The sequence below is a fragment of the Otolemur garnettii genome, unplaced genomic scaffold (assembly GCF_000181295.1).
Source record: "Otolemur garnettii isolate 467f Iridium unplaced genomic scaffold, OtoGar3 scaffold00010, whole genome shotgun sequence".
Classification (NCBI taxonomy): domain Eukaryota; kingdom Metazoa; phylum Chordata; class Mammalia; order Primates; family Galagidae; genus Otolemur; species Otolemur garnettii.
The window spans coordinates 22,825,032-22,844,573 of NW_003852405.1; the positions used below are offsets into that span (position 1 = coordinate 22,825,032).

A 19,542-nucleotide genomic window follows, 5' to 3' on the forward strand; every position below is an offset into this window, starting at 1 on the left:
ACCACAGGCACCCGCCACAACGCCCCGCTATTTTTTGGTTGCAGCCTTCCTTGTTGTTTGGCGGGCCTGGGCTGGATTTGAACCCACCACCTTAGGTGTGGATGTGGCTGGTGCCTTAGCTGCTTAAGCCACAGGCGCTGAGCCAGAGACATCTTATTCTTAAAGAAGGCCACATCCCACCCTTTCTTGGTAACAGACCTGCTGATATTGAGCCTAAAGAATTGGGCTTGGGGAGAGTACAACAGGGTGGGCAATACTGGTTTGGGAGCTGAGGAATTTTTTTCTCAGCTCTCTCTTTTTAAAATTATTGTTTCAGGTTAATTTGAGGGTACAGAGAATTAGGTTACAATGTTTGCATTTGTTAGGTAGAGTCCCTCTTGTAATTGTGCCCCACCCCCTCTCAGCTCTCTTAGTAGAGCCCATGGCCTTATGGAATCATCATAGTATATTATCATCAGAGAGGACTGTCCTCTCTTCATTTTTATACCCGAGAACACCTATTCCTGCCCACGGGGTGAGGCTGCCGAGCCTGCACACCCGGCCTCTGTCTCATGCTCCTTCACTGCAGGAAAGTCCCTTGGTCCCTTCATTTTATTTAACAACAATAGCAACAAGAAAGAATCTTACATCCTGGGACAGATGATGCGATTTGTTTCGTTCTGTTTTGATCACAAGGATTATGTCAAAGTAATTTAGAACATGTTTGGAAGAAGATGTGAAGGCTTGAAAAATAACCCTCTTTCCCCCGCTTTCTTCTACTGAGTTTTCATTAACCTTGGCAACTCTGTTATGCACGGGCCCATAAACTCCTGAATGGAAAGACTTGGAAGTGAAAAGACACAACAAGCGAACCTTGAGGATGGGCTTTTTACTTCTCCCGCCTCCCGACTTAATGTTCTCTATGCGGTCGGCGTGGGCGGTGATATCCCACATGACGATCTGAAACGGAAACCAATGTCAGTGTAACATCTTCAGGAAATAGTTAATCAATCGCGTCTTAAAGATTTTTTGGAAAACTATTGGTTATGCAGCCTGATAAATCAATCACCTTTGAGGATAATAACATTAAGCCTATGTCTTCAGTAACTCAGCACCTTTTAAAGGTAATGTAAAAAAGCGTGTTTTTTCTATAAAAGTATCTTCAGCACTTTGATTTTTGTGCTTGTGTTAATAAATTCTAACATTAAAAAAATCCAATATGAATGTCAGGCAATTTCCTTTGCTGTGGTCAGAGTTCTCCCCCTGTTGTGGGAAATGTCCAGTGATTGTGGAGACAGTTACTTTAGACAACTGAGTAAGCCCATTCTCCAGAATTAAGTATAAATACGCAATTATCTAAAAACAGCTGGGAAATAATTTCTTTTTAATTGAATAGTATGACCAACTCTGAATTCGTATATATCTGTATGGTCAGTTTTTGAAAAATCAGAATAAAGTAGAATATGTAATACTAAATTAGATTAATTTCTAATGGTTAAAAGGTATTTCAGTACACTAGAGTGTTAACAAATTATCAGGGTTATTAAATTGTGAGTGGTTTTATTTTTATCTTGTGCTTTTTTAGAATAGTCTGAAACAGTCGAGTGTGGTGGGAGGGCAGGCCTATAGTCCCAGATACTCAGGAGGCTGAGGTGGGAGGATGGCTTGAGCCCAGGCGTTTGAGGCTGAAGGGGACTATGATTACACTATTGCACTCCAGCCAAGACGGTGTAAAACCCTGTCTCTAAACATAAAATAAAATAAAATGCTCAGAAACAAAGTCATATTACCTTTTTAATGAGTAAAAAAGGCCCTTCAGGATTTCCAGGGGTTGGGGGCTAGGCTCTGAGCCATCCTTACGACCACCAGTTATTATTGAACAGAATTGAAGGAGAGAAATTTGGTTGCCTGCTTTTTTTGGTTCTGGATCAATGGACATGGAAGTTGTAGACATTTAAATTTCAACCACAAGGAAAATTTTCTAGCCACACACAGAAGGATCACATACCCTCTTAATGGTCAAACCCAGTCAATCAGAATGAATTTAAACTTTGATCATAAAACAGCATTAAGATGTTTGGTTTGTTTTATCAGAGAAACAAGATATGGGAGGACAGGATCTAAATTTTTTATAACTTAGAGAACTTAAGAAGGAAAGAAAAAAAGCAACCGTGATGTCAAATTTCACATACATAAATTCGATGATGTTTGTGTGCTTTCCAGGGAATTTCTAGTTAAATTCTGGATCATCCTAACTCCTCCCCACAAAGAAATTTCAGAAGAGGCCTTTTCTTCCCCCAAAGGTAGTATGCTTGTAGCTTTGTTCCTCCATAAGTCTTAATAGGATCTGTGGTTCCATCCCAGCAATACAAACAGATGTGACCCAGCTCTATTTCAGTTATGTAACTGGGTTACCCTGTAAGTAACATCCCTCCAGTGTAGGTGTCATAGCTCACAGCAACCTCAGACTCTGGGCTCAAGCAATTCTCTTGCCTCAGCCTCCCGAGTACCTGGGACTACAGGTACCTGCCAAAACGCCCAGCTATTTTTAGAGGTGGGGGTCTTGTTCTTGCTCAGGGTGGTCTCCAACCTGTGAGCTCAGCCAATCCACCCACCTCAGCCCTCCGACTGCTAGGATTGCAGGCGTGAACCACCGCACCCAGCCTGCATCATCTTTATGTCCTAATTCTTGGCATGGTGATTGGCACACAATTTCCATGCCTTCCTTCTGTTAAGCTGACTCCTTAAGTTTAAAAACTACCAAATCAGAACTCATTACAGAGTATTGTCTACCTTGATACACAGCTGAAACAATTCTATAAGTACCTGTCCATTTATGCATCCTCCAGCGATGATGTTAGGGTCACTCGGACAGAACTGGAAACAGAAGATGTCATCTGGGCCCTCCAGCATTAACTGAAATAAACCCCACAAATTCAAGAAAGAATGAGAAAAGCTCGTATGATTAGTGCTAGAAAATGATATTAAGACAGTTAAAAGTCTAACTTTATAGTTATCTATAAGTAATGCTCATGTAGACGCTATTTCCAGAGTCCTACCTCTGGATCGGAAGCTGCTTTTGTTGAATTTTCTTGTGGACATTGGTCGTATGTTTGGAAGTGTACTCTCAAAGGGATTCAGGTCTCTCCCCTCACTTACCCTCCATTGCAGACAAAGTATAGGCAATTTGGGGGGCATGTTATCATTTTTATAAATGAAAAAGCTATCAGATGTGTGTTTCTGAAAGATGCGGAAGGCAAGCTCTGAGTGGGCAGGATCTTTGTTCTGTTCCCGACCTTACACCTAGACGGACATATACCGGGCATTCAAGATAAGATGGGGCTCGGCGCCTATAGCTCAGCCGGCTAAGGCGCCAGCCACGTACACCTAAGGTGGCGGGTTTGAATCCCCAGCCCGGACCTGCCAAACAACAATGACGGCTGCAACCAAAAAATAGCCGGGCGTTGTGGCGGGCGCCTGTGGTCCCAGCTACTTGGGAGGCGGAGGCAGGAGACTCGCTTGAGCCCAGGAGTTGGAGGTTGCTGTGAGCTGTAATGCCACGGCACTCTGCCCAGGGGGACAGCTTGAGGCTCTGTCTCAAAAAAAAAAAAAAAAAGATAAGATGGAGTTATTACAGTAATATTTCAAATTTTAAAATAATGCAGAACCCAGAAGTCAAGCAAGTCCTGCAGGGAACGCAAGCCTGAAGCAATCATTATATTTATAAGAGCGGATACCAGTGCTACCGTGTTACCCCAAAGCAAAATATCGCCATGTCGATCATTCTTTAAACATAACAGCCAAAAACATAGGCCCTACTAAGCCATTGTTTTGTTTTGTTTGAGGCAGAGTCTCACTTTGTTGTCCTTGGTAGAGTACTGTGGCATCATAGCTCACAGCAACCTCAAACTCTTGGGCTCAAGCGATCCTCTTGCCTGTGAGTAGCTGGGACTACAGGCGCCCACCACCATGACTGGCTCTGTTTAGGTACGGGGTCCTTCTCTGGCTCAAGCTGGTCTCAAACTCCTGAGCTCTGGCAATCCACCAGCCTCCGTCTCCCAGAGTGCTAGGATTACAGGTGTGAGCCACTGTGCCCAGCCTTAGGCCATTATTTTAACACCATAGGGCTAAAGTTTTCAAACTGGAATTGGGGGAAAGATAAATTATCTTGGTTTATGTGGCACTTTGTGGAGTCTCTACCCAGGGTGACAGAGAGTCTGTCTCAAATAAATAAATACATAAATAAAATAAAGACTTGGTGATTTGCTTAAAAAACCAAGGGTAGGCTTCAGTTTTGTTTATGTTGAATGATGACAAGTTCTTCATTGAAGAAAGCCAAAATTTTACATGAGTTTGCAACAGAAGTTGACCGTAAAGTGATATCTGAAAATCTAGGCTACATGGCTACTCTCCTTGATTACCTGAGGATGTATAGGATCAGAGAAACTCCAGAGAAGAATCAACGAGGGCTGCAGCAATAATTTACCAGAATTCAGGACTCTGTCTTCGAAGGAGAGTCGCACGGCCACTGACACGGCGATCAGCCCTGAGCAACACACAAGCGGAAATCAAAGCCAACAGCAGCTGGGCGTGCAGAGACGTTTCGAGCTTTTGCTTTTCTACGTCCTAACGAATCATTTCCATTTTGATGAAATTCCAGTAAAAATATTCCACAGGAGACTAAGAGTTTGCTCAAAGCTCTTCTATTTAATATGGTAGCTACTGGCCACATGTCACTTGTTTAGCCATGGAAATCGGGCTGGCTCGAACTGAGACGTGCTAGTTAGTTAGACCTGTGTTAGTATAAAATATACACAGTGGGTTTAGAAGATTCAGTGGGAAGGGAAAAGCTTTGCTTTGCTTCTTTTTTTGTGAGAAAAGGATCAGTGGAGAGTGGAGGAAGGAGAACAAAGACCTCTCTCTTTCCGTGCTCTCACTGTTACACGTTGCGCCCTCCCTTGACTGCTGACCCTTTAAAGCAGCGGTTCTCAACCTGTGGGTCGCGACCCCTTTGTAACGATGAAAATACATCCAGCACATCAGATATTTACATTACAGTTCACAAGAGTAGCAAAATTACAGTTATGAAGTAGCAATGAAAATGATTTTATGGTTGGGGGTCGCCACCACACGAGGAACTGTATTAAAAGGGTCGTGGCATTAGGAGGCATTAGGAAGGTTGAGAACCACTGCTTTAAAGGAAGTGTGTTTCCTACCTTGTCCAGTAATCAGAACAGCAGGTTCTTAGGAAGAATAAATTTGGTGTTGGGAGTGCAATAGGTCCTAGTCAAACCCAGACGCTGCACTGTGCCAGCTGGGTGACCTGAGCAAGTCACTTTCCTGCACTGAGCTTTGGTCTTGTTGTAAAATAGAGAAGATGGTACAAGTGGGGTGTGTCCTACATGATTGCTGGGACACTAGACAGGGAAGAAGGTGTGACAAGTACTTGACAGACGGCTGGCACGTAGGAAATGCACTTTGTTATATTGGAATTGAGCCCGTTGGCAATTTTACATGTAACAGTTACCGTAACAGTGGTGTACAGTATCAATGTTGTCACGAAAGGGAATCCCTGCCATTTCCATCTCACCATAGATGGTCGGGTGCCATGCTACGCAGGTGATCATCTTCTCCATTGGGCTATGGAGGTCGGTAAAGGACTGGTACTCTTTCAGCTGGGTATCGGTCTTGTCTACAAAGGTACCTTCTTCTTCCGCCAGGCATTTCCAGTCGTCGATAAATGTGTTCATGATTTCATTTTGCTGCAGGGCTATTTCCACACTATTTTGTATTGAAAAAAAAAAAAAAAGCAATTAAGATGTGGGGTTTTAGTAGTCAACGTTACAGTTCTTTTAATAGCTCCTTCTACTTCATCTATAATAATTCTCAATGGTGGGCAGGCCTGTGGCTCAAAGGAGTAGGGTGCCCCATATGCCAGAGGTGGTGGGTTCAAACCCAGCCCAGGCCAAAAACTGCAAAAAAAAAAAAAATTCTCAATTGTATTTGTTAATAAGGATTAACCTCCTGAAACAGATGCCTTAACAGGAAAAACCCATCCTGGTAGTGTGCTACTCAGGACTTCTTTCAAGAATCTGCTGGTCAGCTTACAGGACTGCCCTGAGCAGGCGGCCTCCAACAGCGCCCTGGTCTGCCTCAGTTTCCAGGCTAAAGCTCTGCTCTCTCCAGGTTAGCGACTGAGCACGGCTGCGGCAGTGATGCTGGGCCTGACCGTTTGCTCTGAGGCTCCTTTGGGTCAGTGAGAATCTGTCTGCAGCTCTACCTGCTTGGTTATTTTTCACAGTGGCAATTCCTGGTAACCCCCTGCTTCTAACTCGTCTTACTCACTTTCTAGAAAGTTCAAACTAACACAAAAGGCGATTTTCTTAGGCATATTCAGCACTAACTGATCACTTATACCAAATAGGGGTAGCCCAAATGCATGAATGATTCAAAACAACCAATAAGATATTCTCAACAAGGGGAGAGTTGGAGTTGAGAAGTGTGTGAGTGTTTGATGGTTGTAGTTGTCACCATCCCTGGAAGGTGCTACTGTGTTTGATTCCATTACTAAACCTTGTGCAATGCATAAAAAATGGCCCAAAGTGAATTATTCTGCTAAAAACACTGGCATCGCTCCTTTAGAAAACGATCTGAGGCCTAGGATCACCTCTTACTAGTTCAGGGACTACATCTGACAGGTTCTTGTCTTGACGTATGCAGTTACTATGTGTTTATTGCCCCTTTATGTGTTTGGTTTGAAAGCTCTGCTTCCTCTTGCTCTGAGAATCCCTTAGAGCGCTCCCACAATTAGCATGTCACCCCAGGTTTCACCGTAACGATCAGAAGTCCAACTTTTGCAAATAAATGTGGTTAAGCTGAAAAAGCAGTTCTCGATTATTAACTTCTTAACATAAGAAAAAAAATGGGCTTAGAAAATTAAATATAGATACTAAATATCATGATAGATACTCCTAAAATGTAAAAAAGGGTACGATCGGTTACCTCGGTAATTGTTAACACTACCCGTCTTCTTGCAGTAAACCTCACTACTTAAACTGTGTTTACAGACCCGCAGCAGCAGCGGTATGGCCAGGAGCTGGTTGGCAGTGTAGAGTCACAGGCTCCACTCTGCACCAAGCCAGAACCTGCATTTTCATGAAATCCCCAGAGGGTTCGTATGCACCTTAAACTTTGAATAACTCAGCCAGGAGGGCGCAGGGGCTCACTCCTGTAATCCTAGCACTCTGGGGGGCCAAGGTGGGTAGATCCCTTGAGCTGAGTTCAAGACCAGCCTGAGCAAGACCCCGCCTATACTAAAAACACAAAAAAACTAGCTGGGTGTGGCAATGCACACCTGGAGTCCCAGCTACTTGGGAGGCTGAGGCAAGAGTTGAGGTTACCGTGAGCTATGATGCTACCGCACTCTACCAGGGGGACAGAGTGAGACTATCTCAAAAAAAAAAAGAAAAATGCTTTGAAGAACTCTGCATAGGGCATGCTGACATGTTTAAATTCAGTTTCAAGTAAAAGTATTAGTTAGCATTTTCAAAATCTTATTCCTTTTGGTTTCAGCCGGATTAAGAAAGGAATTCTTAAGAAAGGAATTCTTAAGAAAGGCATCAGATAGATGACCTTTGCTCTGGTCTCTGCATTCTTCCTTCTCAGGGAGGAGGGGGAAGTACTTCACAAGGAAGAGATGAAGACAGCAGCTTTCCTGGGGTTTCCTTGGTTCCTTGATTTCCAGGAACCACATGGCTCCTCAGAGTAACCAACAGAGATAAAGCCTGTTGTCTGCGGTGAAATTCGTATTCTTGTTTTTTTTAATCCCCTGAGAAGAGTTTCTTAGATTCTTTGTGAGTCCCCCTGACGTTCCCCCTCTCACATCATTGCCTTCTCTTACAGATAATGCTTTCCTTGGGTTTGCCTTAGAAAGCATTCTATCAGAAAGAAATAACTCATTTCTAAAAGGGCTTTCTTCTAGAACAAAACCAAGCTTGTATTAATTTGAAAATATTAAATAAACCTTAAGCAGTGTTACAGTTGTAACGTGATATGAAAGCAGGTTTCTTGTTTACTCCTGGCCGGGGCTGTTGTACTATAATTACTAGGCTGATTTCCTCCCTCCTCCTCCCTCCTCCTCTTCCTCCTTCTTCTTCCTCCACCTCCTTCTTCCTCTAATCTAAAAGAACTGATTGATTTTTTATTTTTTTTTGAGACAGAATCTCACTATGTCACCCTCAGTAGAGTGCATATAAGTCACAGCTCACAGCAACCTCAAATTCTTGGGCTTAAGCAATTCTCTTGCCTCAGCCTCCCAAGTAGCTGGGACTATAGAGGCCCAGCTATTTTGTTGTGGTAGTTTTCATTGTTGTTTAGCAGGCCCGAGTTGGGTTCAAACCTGACAGCCTCCGTGTATGTGGCCGGCACCCTAACTGCTGAGCTATGGGTGCTGAGCCCAAATTTTTAATTTAGGATAGCAATGGAAACCAATTTATTGAATATAACTGGCAGAGATGGCCATCATTGGCTCCACCTCTCTAAACTCTGATATCAGCTTGATGAGACCTTGCCCAACTCTTTCTCTGGTTTAGAAGCCCCAAGGCTCTGCTCAGGGTCCTAGTACCAGCATAGGGGACTTTTGAAGACATCTTTCTTTCAGGGCCAGTAGGAGTGGCACAGGAAATAGTCAAAGGGTGAAACATCCAAATCTGAATGGAATTCAGGTTCTTATTTAAAAGGTATTTTGGGGAATTAACAACCATGGAATCCTCAACTTTATTATCCTGTATAAGTCAGTGAAGATAAGGTGGGAGGGGAGGGTGAAGAGTGAAAAAAAGACGACTTCCAGAAAAGGAACCATGGTAAATATAAATAATTGTTAATTTGCAAGTAGAAAAACATTCTCATGTTCTAGAAAGACGAGGCTCTGTGGAGAGAAAGACAACCCAAACACCGTGTTTACAAGAGGAAGGGCTTTATTTCAGCCGAATGGCACAGAAGAGTTCAAAATGGCCGGGCTCCCCGACTGGACTGGCTCCGTCTTTTCCTTTTTATCCCCAGGCAAAAAGTCCCTGCCCATGGGTACCTTTCTTGTTGGTCAGTTTGAATCAAGCTAGAGAACTGGGCTTTGGCCTTTACAGAACCCCAGGCTTTTATAGAAGCTGAAGCAAGTGTTAGTTTCCAGGTCCTAGGAAGTTAAGTTTCTGCAAATTCCTAAGAGCTGAGTTATCATGGGGAGGACCTGGCAGGTGTATCCTTGGGGTCTCCTTGAGAAGACCTCTGTCCTCCTAGACCTTACTTTTTCGGGGTATCCTGTCTCGCTCACCCACTCAGCTGTTCACATTGGTGTGACTCTAGCCTGGGAAGTCTAAGATGATGCTTGGAAATAGAAAGGAAAGAAATATTGAGAATCGGTAGAACGTGCCGTATGTTCAGGTCATATCTGATTACGTGTTTTCATAGTCTCTACCTAGACGTATCTGATTAAGTGTTTTCATACTGTCTACCTTTAGCATGTAAATAAATATCATACAGAGAACTGTTAATTCAGACCTATTGTTAGAAGTAAATATACATATTTTATATTTTATTTTAAAATTAAATAGACAATTTCTTACCCTACAGACACATTGTCAAAAAAGTCAGCGAAGGGCTTTGATTGTCCAACTGCCTCTTTTTCCTCTTCTGAGAATTCCCTTGGATAATACTGCGTCGTAGCATTTTTGGGATATGTCCTAATATGTTAAAAGAAAGGTCAATACCTGAAATTAGGTCAAAGAAAAGTAACTACAGGTCCTGACAAAAGTTGGCCTCTGTGACAATGAGATGATTTTATGGTTACATTTCCCACGCTGAATTTTTTGGACCACCGTTCAAATTCTCCATGGATTCATCTCTAATACCATCAGAAAGCTCTTATTGTGTAAAATTGCCTTTCAGAAATCATTTCAAACATATAGAAAGTTGTGAGAATGGTATAAGGAACACTTTACCCCGAATCTTCAAGTACTAAACAAAATGCACGAACTTCCTGTCATGGGGCTTAAAATCCAAAGGCAGGGAAAGAAGAGAAAGGATGAAATCTGCATATTAAGCCTGGGCGTGGTGGCTCTCACCTGGAATCTTAGCACTCTGGGAGGTTAAGGCGCGTGGATTGTTTGAGCTCACGAGATAGAGACCAGCCTGAGCAAGAGCGAGACCCTGTCTCTACTAAAAATAGAAAAACTGAGGGGCTCGGCGCCTATAGCTCAACCGGCTAAGGCGCCAGCCACGTACACCTAAGGTGGCGGGTTCGAATCCCCAGCCCGGACCCGCCAAACAACAATCACGGCTGCAACCAAAAAATAGCCGGGCATTGTGGTGGGCGCCTGTGGTCCCAGCTACTTGGGAGGCGGAGGCAAGAGACTCGCTTGAGCCCAGGAGTTGGAGGTTGCTGTGAGCTGTAATGCCACGGCACTCTACCCAGGGGGACAGCTTGAGGCTCTGTCTCAAAAAAAAAAAAAAAAAAAAAAAGAAAAGAAAAGAAAAACTGAGGCAAGAGGATCACTTGAGCCCAAGAGTTGGTGGTTGCTACAATGAAGCTCAGGGCAACAGTTTCAGACTCTGTCTCAAGAAAAAGAAAAATACATATTAAGTGATGATAAATAAGAGATAAAGAAAATGGACAGTAATGGGAGTTGTTGCTGCTTTTATTAGCAGTGCCAGAGAATGTCTCACGTGAGCAGAGATCTGAATAAAGGAGGGAATGAGGCATAAAGATACTTGGGAAGAGTGTCAGGTAGGAGTAGGCTTGGTGAATTCAAGGAACAGGGAGGCTGGTGTGGCTGGAGAGGATGGGGGTGGAGAACTCTGGGAAGTGAGGGTAGAGGGGCAAGGGACCCGGATCATGTAAGACCTCGTAGGTTCCTTAGGGATGGGAGGCCATGGGAGCGTTTGGTCAGTGACAGAATCTGACACATTGTAGCAAGATTCCTTTGGTCTTCTGTGAAGAACAGAATGTAGGAGAGAAAAGATGGCTAAAGGAAGTCCAGTCGGGAGAAATTACAATAATCCAAGCAAGAGCCGATGATGGTTTCGTCCAAGGAGGACGGAGTAGATACAGTTTGAAGATAGAGTCAACAAAATCCCAGGTCTTTGGTTTCAGTATTTAGAAGAATATCATTACCATCTTCTGAGATGAGTAGGATTTAGGGAGTTGCTGATTTGAAGACAGGAAATAAAAAATTTGTGGCTGGGCATGTTAAATCGGAGACACGTGGTAGACCTTCAAGTAAACAGATGAATAGTGTATGTGGATGTGGATTTCAGGGGAGAGGTTGAGGTGGAACGAGGATTTGAAAGCCATCAGCAAACCGCTGATAGATGACACCTCAGGGCTGGATAAAATCACCCAGGGATCAATACAGTTAGAGAAAAGATCAAAAGGAACTAGCCTTGGGGTCCCCTGATGTTCAGAAATGGGAAGAGGAGGATCAGTAAGAGAAAGAGGGAAGAGCTGCCAGTGGGTTAGGAGGACAGTAGGGTCGTCCGTAAGTCAAGAGGAAGCAGGGTTTCGAGGAGAAGTCGTCAACCATGTCACACTCTGTTGAGAAGGCCTGAAAATGGACCCCTGGATTAGGCAATCGGGTGTGTAGTGACCTTGTTAAAACTGTTGGGAGTGAATAGGACAGAATGGGAGAAGAGAATGTGGAGCCGGAGGGTGTGGACAGCTGCTGTGAGGAGTTTTATTGTAAAGAAAAGGAAAATTATTAGGGAACAGCTGGGGGGTAAAGAAAGTTGGTTTTGGTGTAAGGAGAACATTCATAACAACACCTTTTGTACTTACACGGCCCCTTTCTCCCCTTTGTCTTTGTTTAATGCCACCAGCTTACTTTAGACAATTAGTCTAATTGGCCACAATTTAGCAGGTTTCATCACAACAGGATCTTACTTGGCCAACCTCCTTAATACCGGGCTTTTCCTTCCCTGCCCTCCAAGCCACACCGCCTGGCTCATCTTCGCTTTAAGGGTCTTATCATTCTGGCTCTTCTTTGCTTCAGAACTTGCCAAAGCACCCTCTTGTCCGCCCCAGAGAACCAGCTGTCTACCTCTGCTATTCCCTCCTCCTCCCCAGGCTGGCTTCCTTGTCCTTCCCACCCCCTTGAATTGTTAGGCTCATTTAAAAAATTAAGCCTTTCACCCCATTTTCCCTGTCTCCAAATCATATTCCAAATCCATGTCTTGTCTTCTATAAATCTAAAATTATTTCAAAGTAAAAAGTTTAAAAAAAAGAACCTTTAAAAACTGCCATAGCAATCCACTTTACCGCAATTCATTCATCCACTGAATACATTTTAGTTAAGTGCTTGCCTTGTGAAATTGATATGTGTGTGCCCTTAGAGTGCTCCAGATCTTAGGCAGACAGATGTGTAAACAAATGAGTTCAGCCTGGGTCACAGGTCTGATGGAAAGGTACCTCCAAGCTCTAGCAGGGAGGAAGAAGTGATCAACTCCACCTGGCGTTTCCAGATCACAGAGGAAAGGGGACTGAATGGGGTCTTAGTGGGTAAAGAGGGGCTTCCCAGGTGGATGAGGGGGAGGGCGTTTTACACAGAGGAGTAGCATGGGCAAAGGCAGGGAACAGGGGAATAGCACGTACTCTGGGGTTGGAGCACAGAGGGCTTGTTTAGGAACAGGGGTGACAAGGCTGGAGGGGCAGTGCCTGTCACTGAAGAAGGAACTTGTATGCCAGTTTAAGAGCTCTGGATGGATGTATTTCTGTAAAGGATGGAAGCCAAAGAAGGAACTTAGCCAATGAAGTAAAAGTCTGATTTGAGGTGGAAGGGCGATGACTTGGGTGGTCGAACAGAGCAGTTGGGGGCAGCGGTAATATTCCAGGAGAGAGATGCCCAGCACGGTCATTATTCCCAGCATCACTTATTTTCTTGCCCCCTAGTCTTTATTGTTCTATACACTTGCGTTTCATTTCCTCTTAGGATTCTGTTTAATTGTTTGGGATTAAGAGTACAAAGAATCAGGTTACACTGATTGCAATTTTTTAAATATACTGATTGCATTTGTTAGGTAAAGTCCTTCATATAATCATGTCCTGCCCCCCAAAGGTGTGCCATCTACCATAACCTCCCATCCCTCTTCCTCCTCCCCTCTCTCCACTCCCTCATTCCCTACCCTCCATCTTGGATTAGACCATCTACTGCCTTCATATTAGAATTGAGTGCATTGGATTCTTGCTTCTCCATTCTTGTGACGCTTTACTAAGAAGAATGTGTTCCAACTCCATCCAGGTTAATACGAAAGATGTAAAGTCTCCATTCCTCTTATGATTTTTAAAGGTATTGCTGGATATAATCAGGTCTTCCTGAATTGAATTATTCTGTGGAGATCTATTTATTATAAAGATCTCTCAAAATAATCATGGGAGTTGCTGGATTCTACTGAAATTGGCTATGAGAATATGCAAACCCATCATCTACTTACCATCTTGTCTGAGTACCCCTGTCCTTGATTTGGGGGATTACTTGCATGCCGACATCTTTTTCAACTTGTTGAAGAGTAAAATTTTTATCCGGGTAGGCCGTGCATTCAATGTAGGCATCTTTTATACTGGAAGCATTGTGGTCGCTGAACTTAATCGGTGCGCCAAATTTCCTTCGTTTTCGAGAAATCATATACGTAGTCTGCAACACGTGTAAACAGTAAAGGCAACGGAGTGAAGTCCCAGAGGAGCGAGGATATGTGGTGGGATGACACTGTGCCCCGCCAGATCCTCCCAGGTCCCCCTGTGGGCTTCCAGTGTGACCCCCAGCTCCCTGTGCTTTCCAGACCCGTGAGTCGCACCTGCTGTGCCTCTTTGGAGAACTGCTCTGAGGCTACAGGGGCCACTGTGCCGCCGGCACAAAGAGCAGGAAGTGACTGGCAGTTTATATCTTGACCAGTAAGAGGCAAGGTAAGGGGCACAGCTGAACTTCTTTCCTTGGGAAAGTCTGAGGGACAACTCTGAGGTATAGCTGACACTCCAGATTTCCTACAGGTTCAGGCTAAAGACCTCCCTTTGCCAGATTGGATGTGAGGTGGCACTCCCGCAGGGCTCCCTCCCCTGTCTCTGTCATCTCTGGTGGGCACTTTCATGATAAATCTCTCAGACTCAAATCCTCCTCACAGGAGTTACTTTGGGAGGGAATGTCACTCTGTGATTAATAGCGTCCCCTGGCTGCCCCAACCACATGCCACCAACTGGATCGCTTAAAACAGCAGGAATTTATTTTCTTATAGTTTTGAGGCTAAAAGCTTGATGTCGAGGTGCAGGAGGGTTGGTTCCTTTCGAGGGCTCTGAGGGAGAATCTGTTTCTTGCTTCTCTCCTAGGTTTGGGTGACGGCCAGCCATCCTTGGTGTCCCTGACTGGCAGACACATTCCTCCAATCTCTGCCTCCTTCCTCACATGGTATTCCCTGTGTCTCTGTGTCATCACATGGCCATCTTTTTGTTGTTGTTGTTTGTTTGTTTGAGACAGAGTCTCAAGCTATCACCCTGGGTAGAGTGCCTTGGCATCACAGCTCACAGCAACCTCAAACTCTTGGGCTTTAGCGATCTTCTTGCCTCAGACTCTCAAGTAGCTGGGACTACAGGTGCCCACCACAATGCCCGGCTATTTTTTTTTTTTTTTGGTTGTTGTTGTCATTGTTTGGCAGGCCAGGGCTGGATTCTGGCGTATGTGGCTGGCGCCTTAGCAGCTTGAACTACAGGTGCTGAGCCTACATGGCCATCTTTTTACAAGAACACCAGTCATATCACACTAGGGGCCCACCTTACTCCAGTATGACCTCCCCTTAACTAATTACCTGTAATGACCCTATTTCTAAATAGAATCACATTCTGAGTTACTGGGAATTAGGACTTCAACACATTTTATTTGGAGGATACAATTCAATCCATAACCCCCACTTAAGACAAGGATCATTCTTCTGTCAAAACAAAACAAAAGCCATATGCCCATAGCAAATAGCAACTTTTATGAATTCCTCAGGAATAAACATTGTCCAGCTGCAGAGGGACATGGAAATCATATTTGCACCTCTGACCTGCTTTGTCGCTTCGTTAACTGATTCTTCCTCAATTTCTTTTTCACTGCCCAGAGAAATCCAGGGTTTAGAGACAGGTGCTTTGTAAATATACACCTCTTCAGAAGAATATTCTTTATATTCTTCCTGATCTTCCAGTACTTCTGGAGGCTAAAATAAAAGAAATCATCTTCTGGAACATATGACCAAATTTAGGCTATAGCTACATGTATATATATATTTTTTAAAATAAAGACTTTATTGGGCAGTGCCTGTAGCCCAGTGGGTAGGGCACTGGCCCCATCTACCAAGGGTGGTGGGTTCAAACCTGACCCCCACCAAATTGCAGCAAAAAAAAAAAAATAGCTGGGTGTTGCAGCAGGCACCTGTAGTCCTGGCTACTTGGGAGGCTGAGACAAGAGAATTGCCTAAGCACAGGAGGAGGTAGCTGTGACGCCACGACACTCCACCGAGGGTGACAAAGTGAGACTCTGTCTCTACAAAAAATAAAAGACTTTACTTTTATATAATGAATAACACACTTTCTTATTATTTATCTTATTTGCTTCATGATTTTGAATTGTGAGAAGGAAACAAAGCAAAAAAGGAAATGAAAATGAAAAACAAAGAATCATCAAACATATATAAAGACGGTGAGGAAAATATGGGACACAAAATATATACAGGGTGTCCATAAAGTTCATGTGCAATTTAAAATAATGTGTACATAGTGTGCTCCACAACCTTTATGGCCACCTTGCGTGTGTGTGTGTGTGTATTCATTGCTACTTTTTTGTAATAGTGAAAAAATGAACAAATGAATTGATGACAGTGGGGTATAATTTTTTTTTTTTGAGTCTCACTTTGTTAGCCTTGGTAGAGTGTCATGGCGACATAACTCACAACAACCTCCAACTCTTGGGCTCAAGCAATTCTCTTGCCTCAGCCTTCCAAGTAGCTGGGACCACAGGTGCCCGCCACAACACCCGGCTGTTTTTAGAGACAAGGTCTCGAGCTGGCTCAGGCTGGTCTCCAACCTGTGAGCTCAGGCAGTCCACCTGCCTTGGCCTCTGAGAGTGCTGGGATTACAGGCGTGAGCCACCATGCCAGACTTAGTAGTATGATTATTAAAAAAAAGACCCCAAGAGCAGTTATAATGCAGTCCAGAACAAACTCGAAACTCGGACTTAGTAGTATGATTATTTAAAAAAAAAAACCCAAGAGCAGTTATAATGAGCAAACTTGATCTAAATGTACAAATATTTATAGATCCTAGAATTTAATAATTGAGTAAAAAACAAAAATTGCAGAATGATCTGTATAAAATAATATAACTTCTGTGTTAATTTTCAATTAGTAAAATATAAAATACATTATTTGTGGAACATACATATATGCTAAAAGTATAAAATCACAGGCCAGAAGGCCCTATAACAATTTTAGAACAGTGGTTACTCACAGGAAGAGGGAAGAGGATACGAGAGGGAGGGAAACATTACCCGTCATATTTATTTCTTTTTTAAAAAAAGCTTAGAAGTAAATTAGCTGAAATCTGAATACTTGTTGATTCTGGGTGGTGATCGTATAGATCTTTGTTATATTACTCTATCTGTTTCTATACATTTATAATATTTCACTAGAATAAAAGCACTAAAAGCAGAAAAGCAACCATAAAGATAAAATTGAAACCATTAAAGCTAAATAAAATACTATTTTAAATTTTAAAAAGTTAGATGATTTTTTAATTCTATAGCTTTCTTTTATTCTTCCTGCTTACTGGACAAGCACACAAACCCCTCTGTCACCCTCAGACGATTTAACACAACCTCCCAAGCAAGATCAGAAGGCCCGCTTCATGTATCTGTCACTTTCCTCGCCCACTTTGAACAAAGGGCTTTACCTGTATAAGCCCATTTGATCCTCATGAGAGCCCTGGAAATGGGTTCTCCTGGTGCCACCATTTCACAGCTGAGAGGCTCAGTAACTTACCGGAATTGGCAAGAAGAGAGCCAGAAAAGGGGGCCAGGGAGGGGCCGAGAGCAGTAGCATTCCAGGTTTGCTGTCTCCTTTCTCACTGGGTCAAGGGTAAAAGGGCAGATAAACAGAGCGCCCCCTACCAGAAGATGCTTGATTTAGCTCTTTCCCCCAGGTACTGCTCATCTATTCCAGGTGCCAGAACTGGTTCTGGTCCCGGGGAAACAGCTAAACAAGAATAAGGATCATGATAGTAGGGAGGGATCCCCAGAGGTGCTTCCTTCTGATGATCAAGAAATAAAAAGGGCTTGGGGTTCTCTTACATTTAAATAGTTTTCCTTGCCCTCTTCGGTTCCAATAACATAAAAATTCAGTCCGTATTTGAAGTCTTTGTCATACACAAGCAGAATCTCATCTCCAGGATATTCCTACATAAATATTATTATTAAAAGAGAAAGTTAAGGTTCAAAGGCCATCCAGTGTATTCCGATACTGACGCAAACTTGATATTTCTCTAACTACCAAGCATAAAGGACAACCATCGTGCTAATCCATGGTTGATAACCCCAAATGGCAAAATTATTTTATTACCTTTAAAAAGCACTTAAGAACGTAATGGGTCCAGGAAAATTTACTGTGCCATTTTATTTCTAACAGGAAAAGAGAGGCATTATTTTTATGTGGTGTGTGGTTGGTAGCATGCTTGGAGATAAATTGGGACTAAAATTATAAATTAAACAATAAAAGCAATATGAGAAAATGAGGGCAGATTCCTATTCTAGTTAAAACCGAGGAAGGAGGAAGTTCTCTGGGTGTGGGATGAGACAGCTGGTCACTGTGAAAGATCTACTAGAACTTTCCTTTTCACAGAGGATCAACAAACAGAATTCTCAAGGAGCGTGGGCCAGGTAGCGTTTGCCCACAGTAAGGGAGAATGCCAGATTTGAACTCAACATGCTCTCCACCTTTTGTTACTCTGTACCAAGAACTGCTTGGGAGAGGACTGAAAAATAAGGAGATTACACCTACCTGGATAACTTTTTTGACTGGGTGGAAATCAGATATCGCACCTCTGTTCTTAAAGTCCTCAAAGATATCTTCTTTTTTGATAAGCTTGTAAGGTTGGTCATCTGTAACATCTTCATCTACTCGGCAGTTAAATATTTCCTGGGTCTTAGTAGTTAATACTAAAGGATAAATTTCTGGATGGCCTAGGAAAGACAAGGTAGAATTTGGACATGAAATATAATCACTTAAAATATTAGCAATAGAAAATATATGACTGCGTGGTTTTAGTAATTCTTCTGATTAAAATTCGAAGACTTTAAAATTATTGTTCGTATATTTAAAGTAAATATATCTGTTATAAAAATGTCAAGAAGGATACAAAAGAGGAAAATAATGCCCCGTAATACTATCCATCAAGAAAAAAATTAATATTTGGCTCCATTTTCTTCTAGTCACTCCATATATATTTTGTATGAAATCCTAAATCCTGCTTTAAATATTTATTGTTCCGTTGCAAGTATTTTACCATCAACTTAAATCATGTTTCTAAAACATCATCTTAAATTAATTTAAATCTGTGCCATAATTTTGAACCATCCTCTTGTTGGTAGGCATTCTAATTTTTTTCTCACTTGTTTCCAATTATTGTAAATAATTCTACAGACAAATGTTTTCTAGTTCATAAATTTTTATAACATTTCAAATTACTGTCTTGGGATAGACTTTAAAAGTGAAATTATTGGTCTGAAGGTATGGCCAAATGTGTAGGTTCGTTTCAGCCGCTGCCTCTTTTCTGAAACAACCCCAGCCTCACCATCTCACCTGCTGGTTGTCTCTTCCCACTACTGGCTTCCTGCTTCACAGAGAAAACAGCCTCAGCATAGCCCAGAATTGCCAGGTCCTGCAGCTCTGCCCACCTGCTGCTCGAGTCAGGAACCAGCCTTTCTGACCTTCCCCTAGGGCCCCAGAGGACCTGTCCTCCCCTCTCTGCCCTCCTTGGCCATCTTGGCCCCGTCGATTTCTCCTCCCCCTTCGAGTTTTCATACTTTTATACGACTTTTCCTACTTGGGTGTTGGAAAGAGAGGCAGTCATTGATTTGCTCCATAGTCTCCCATTTTGAAGAAACCTTTCCTTGACCCTTTATGGGACTTCTGCTCTGTAAGGCTCCTCCTTTATAGAGTCAAACTTACTGTTACTCAGTTCTTCGTAGTTTTCAATTACTGGCTTCTCAAGTGGGTTGTACTAATATACCCTTGGAATTGTGTTAATGCACCGTTGGATATAGGAAAGTAGGTGGGTGGAGGTTCCCGTTTCCCCCCTCTGCCTTCCCAGTCCCAGTACTGCCCTCAGAAGAGGAGGGAGGAAGGGTTCAAGATCACCCCGCTCAGTCCCTTTCCCCGCCCCCAGGCTAGAACCTGGCAGCAGCACGCCCTGCCAGTGAGCCAAAGGGCTAGGGAGCATTTTTGCCTGGTGCCATCTCCTCTCTCCAGCCTTCTTCTCATTTTCTTATTTTTCCCACCATC

General features: G+C 43.1%; 1 protein-coding gene across 1 annotated transcript in view; it reads right to left on the bottom strand.

Annotated features, from left to right (window-relative positions):
• The window catches only part of WDR63 (WD repeat domain 63), a 71,162-nt gene that overhangs the window by 34,284 nt on the left and 17,336 nt on the right, over positions 1-19,542 (bottom strand). Inside the window, exons 3-11 of the mRNA XM_012801673.2 lie at positions 18,040-18,221; positions 17,334-17,438; positions 15,058-15,207; positions 13,456-13,655; positions 9,597-9,713; positions 5,570-5,760; positions 4,401-4,525; positions 2,806-2,895; positions 853-939 (exon numbers count right to left, since the gene is read on the bottom strand). Coding sequence (XP_012657127.2) covers positions 853-939; positions 2,806-2,895; positions 4,401-4,525; positions 5,570-5,760; positions 9,597-9,713; positions 13,456-13,655; positions 15,058-15,207; positions 17,334-17,438; positions 18,040-18,221 — 1,247 coding nt within the window. The remainder of the gene's footprint in view (positions 1-852; positions 940-2,805; positions 2,896-4,400; positions 4,526-5,569; positions 5,761-9,596; positions 9,714-13,455; positions 13,656-15,057; positions 15,208-17,333; positions 17,439-18,039; positions 18,222-19,542) is intronic.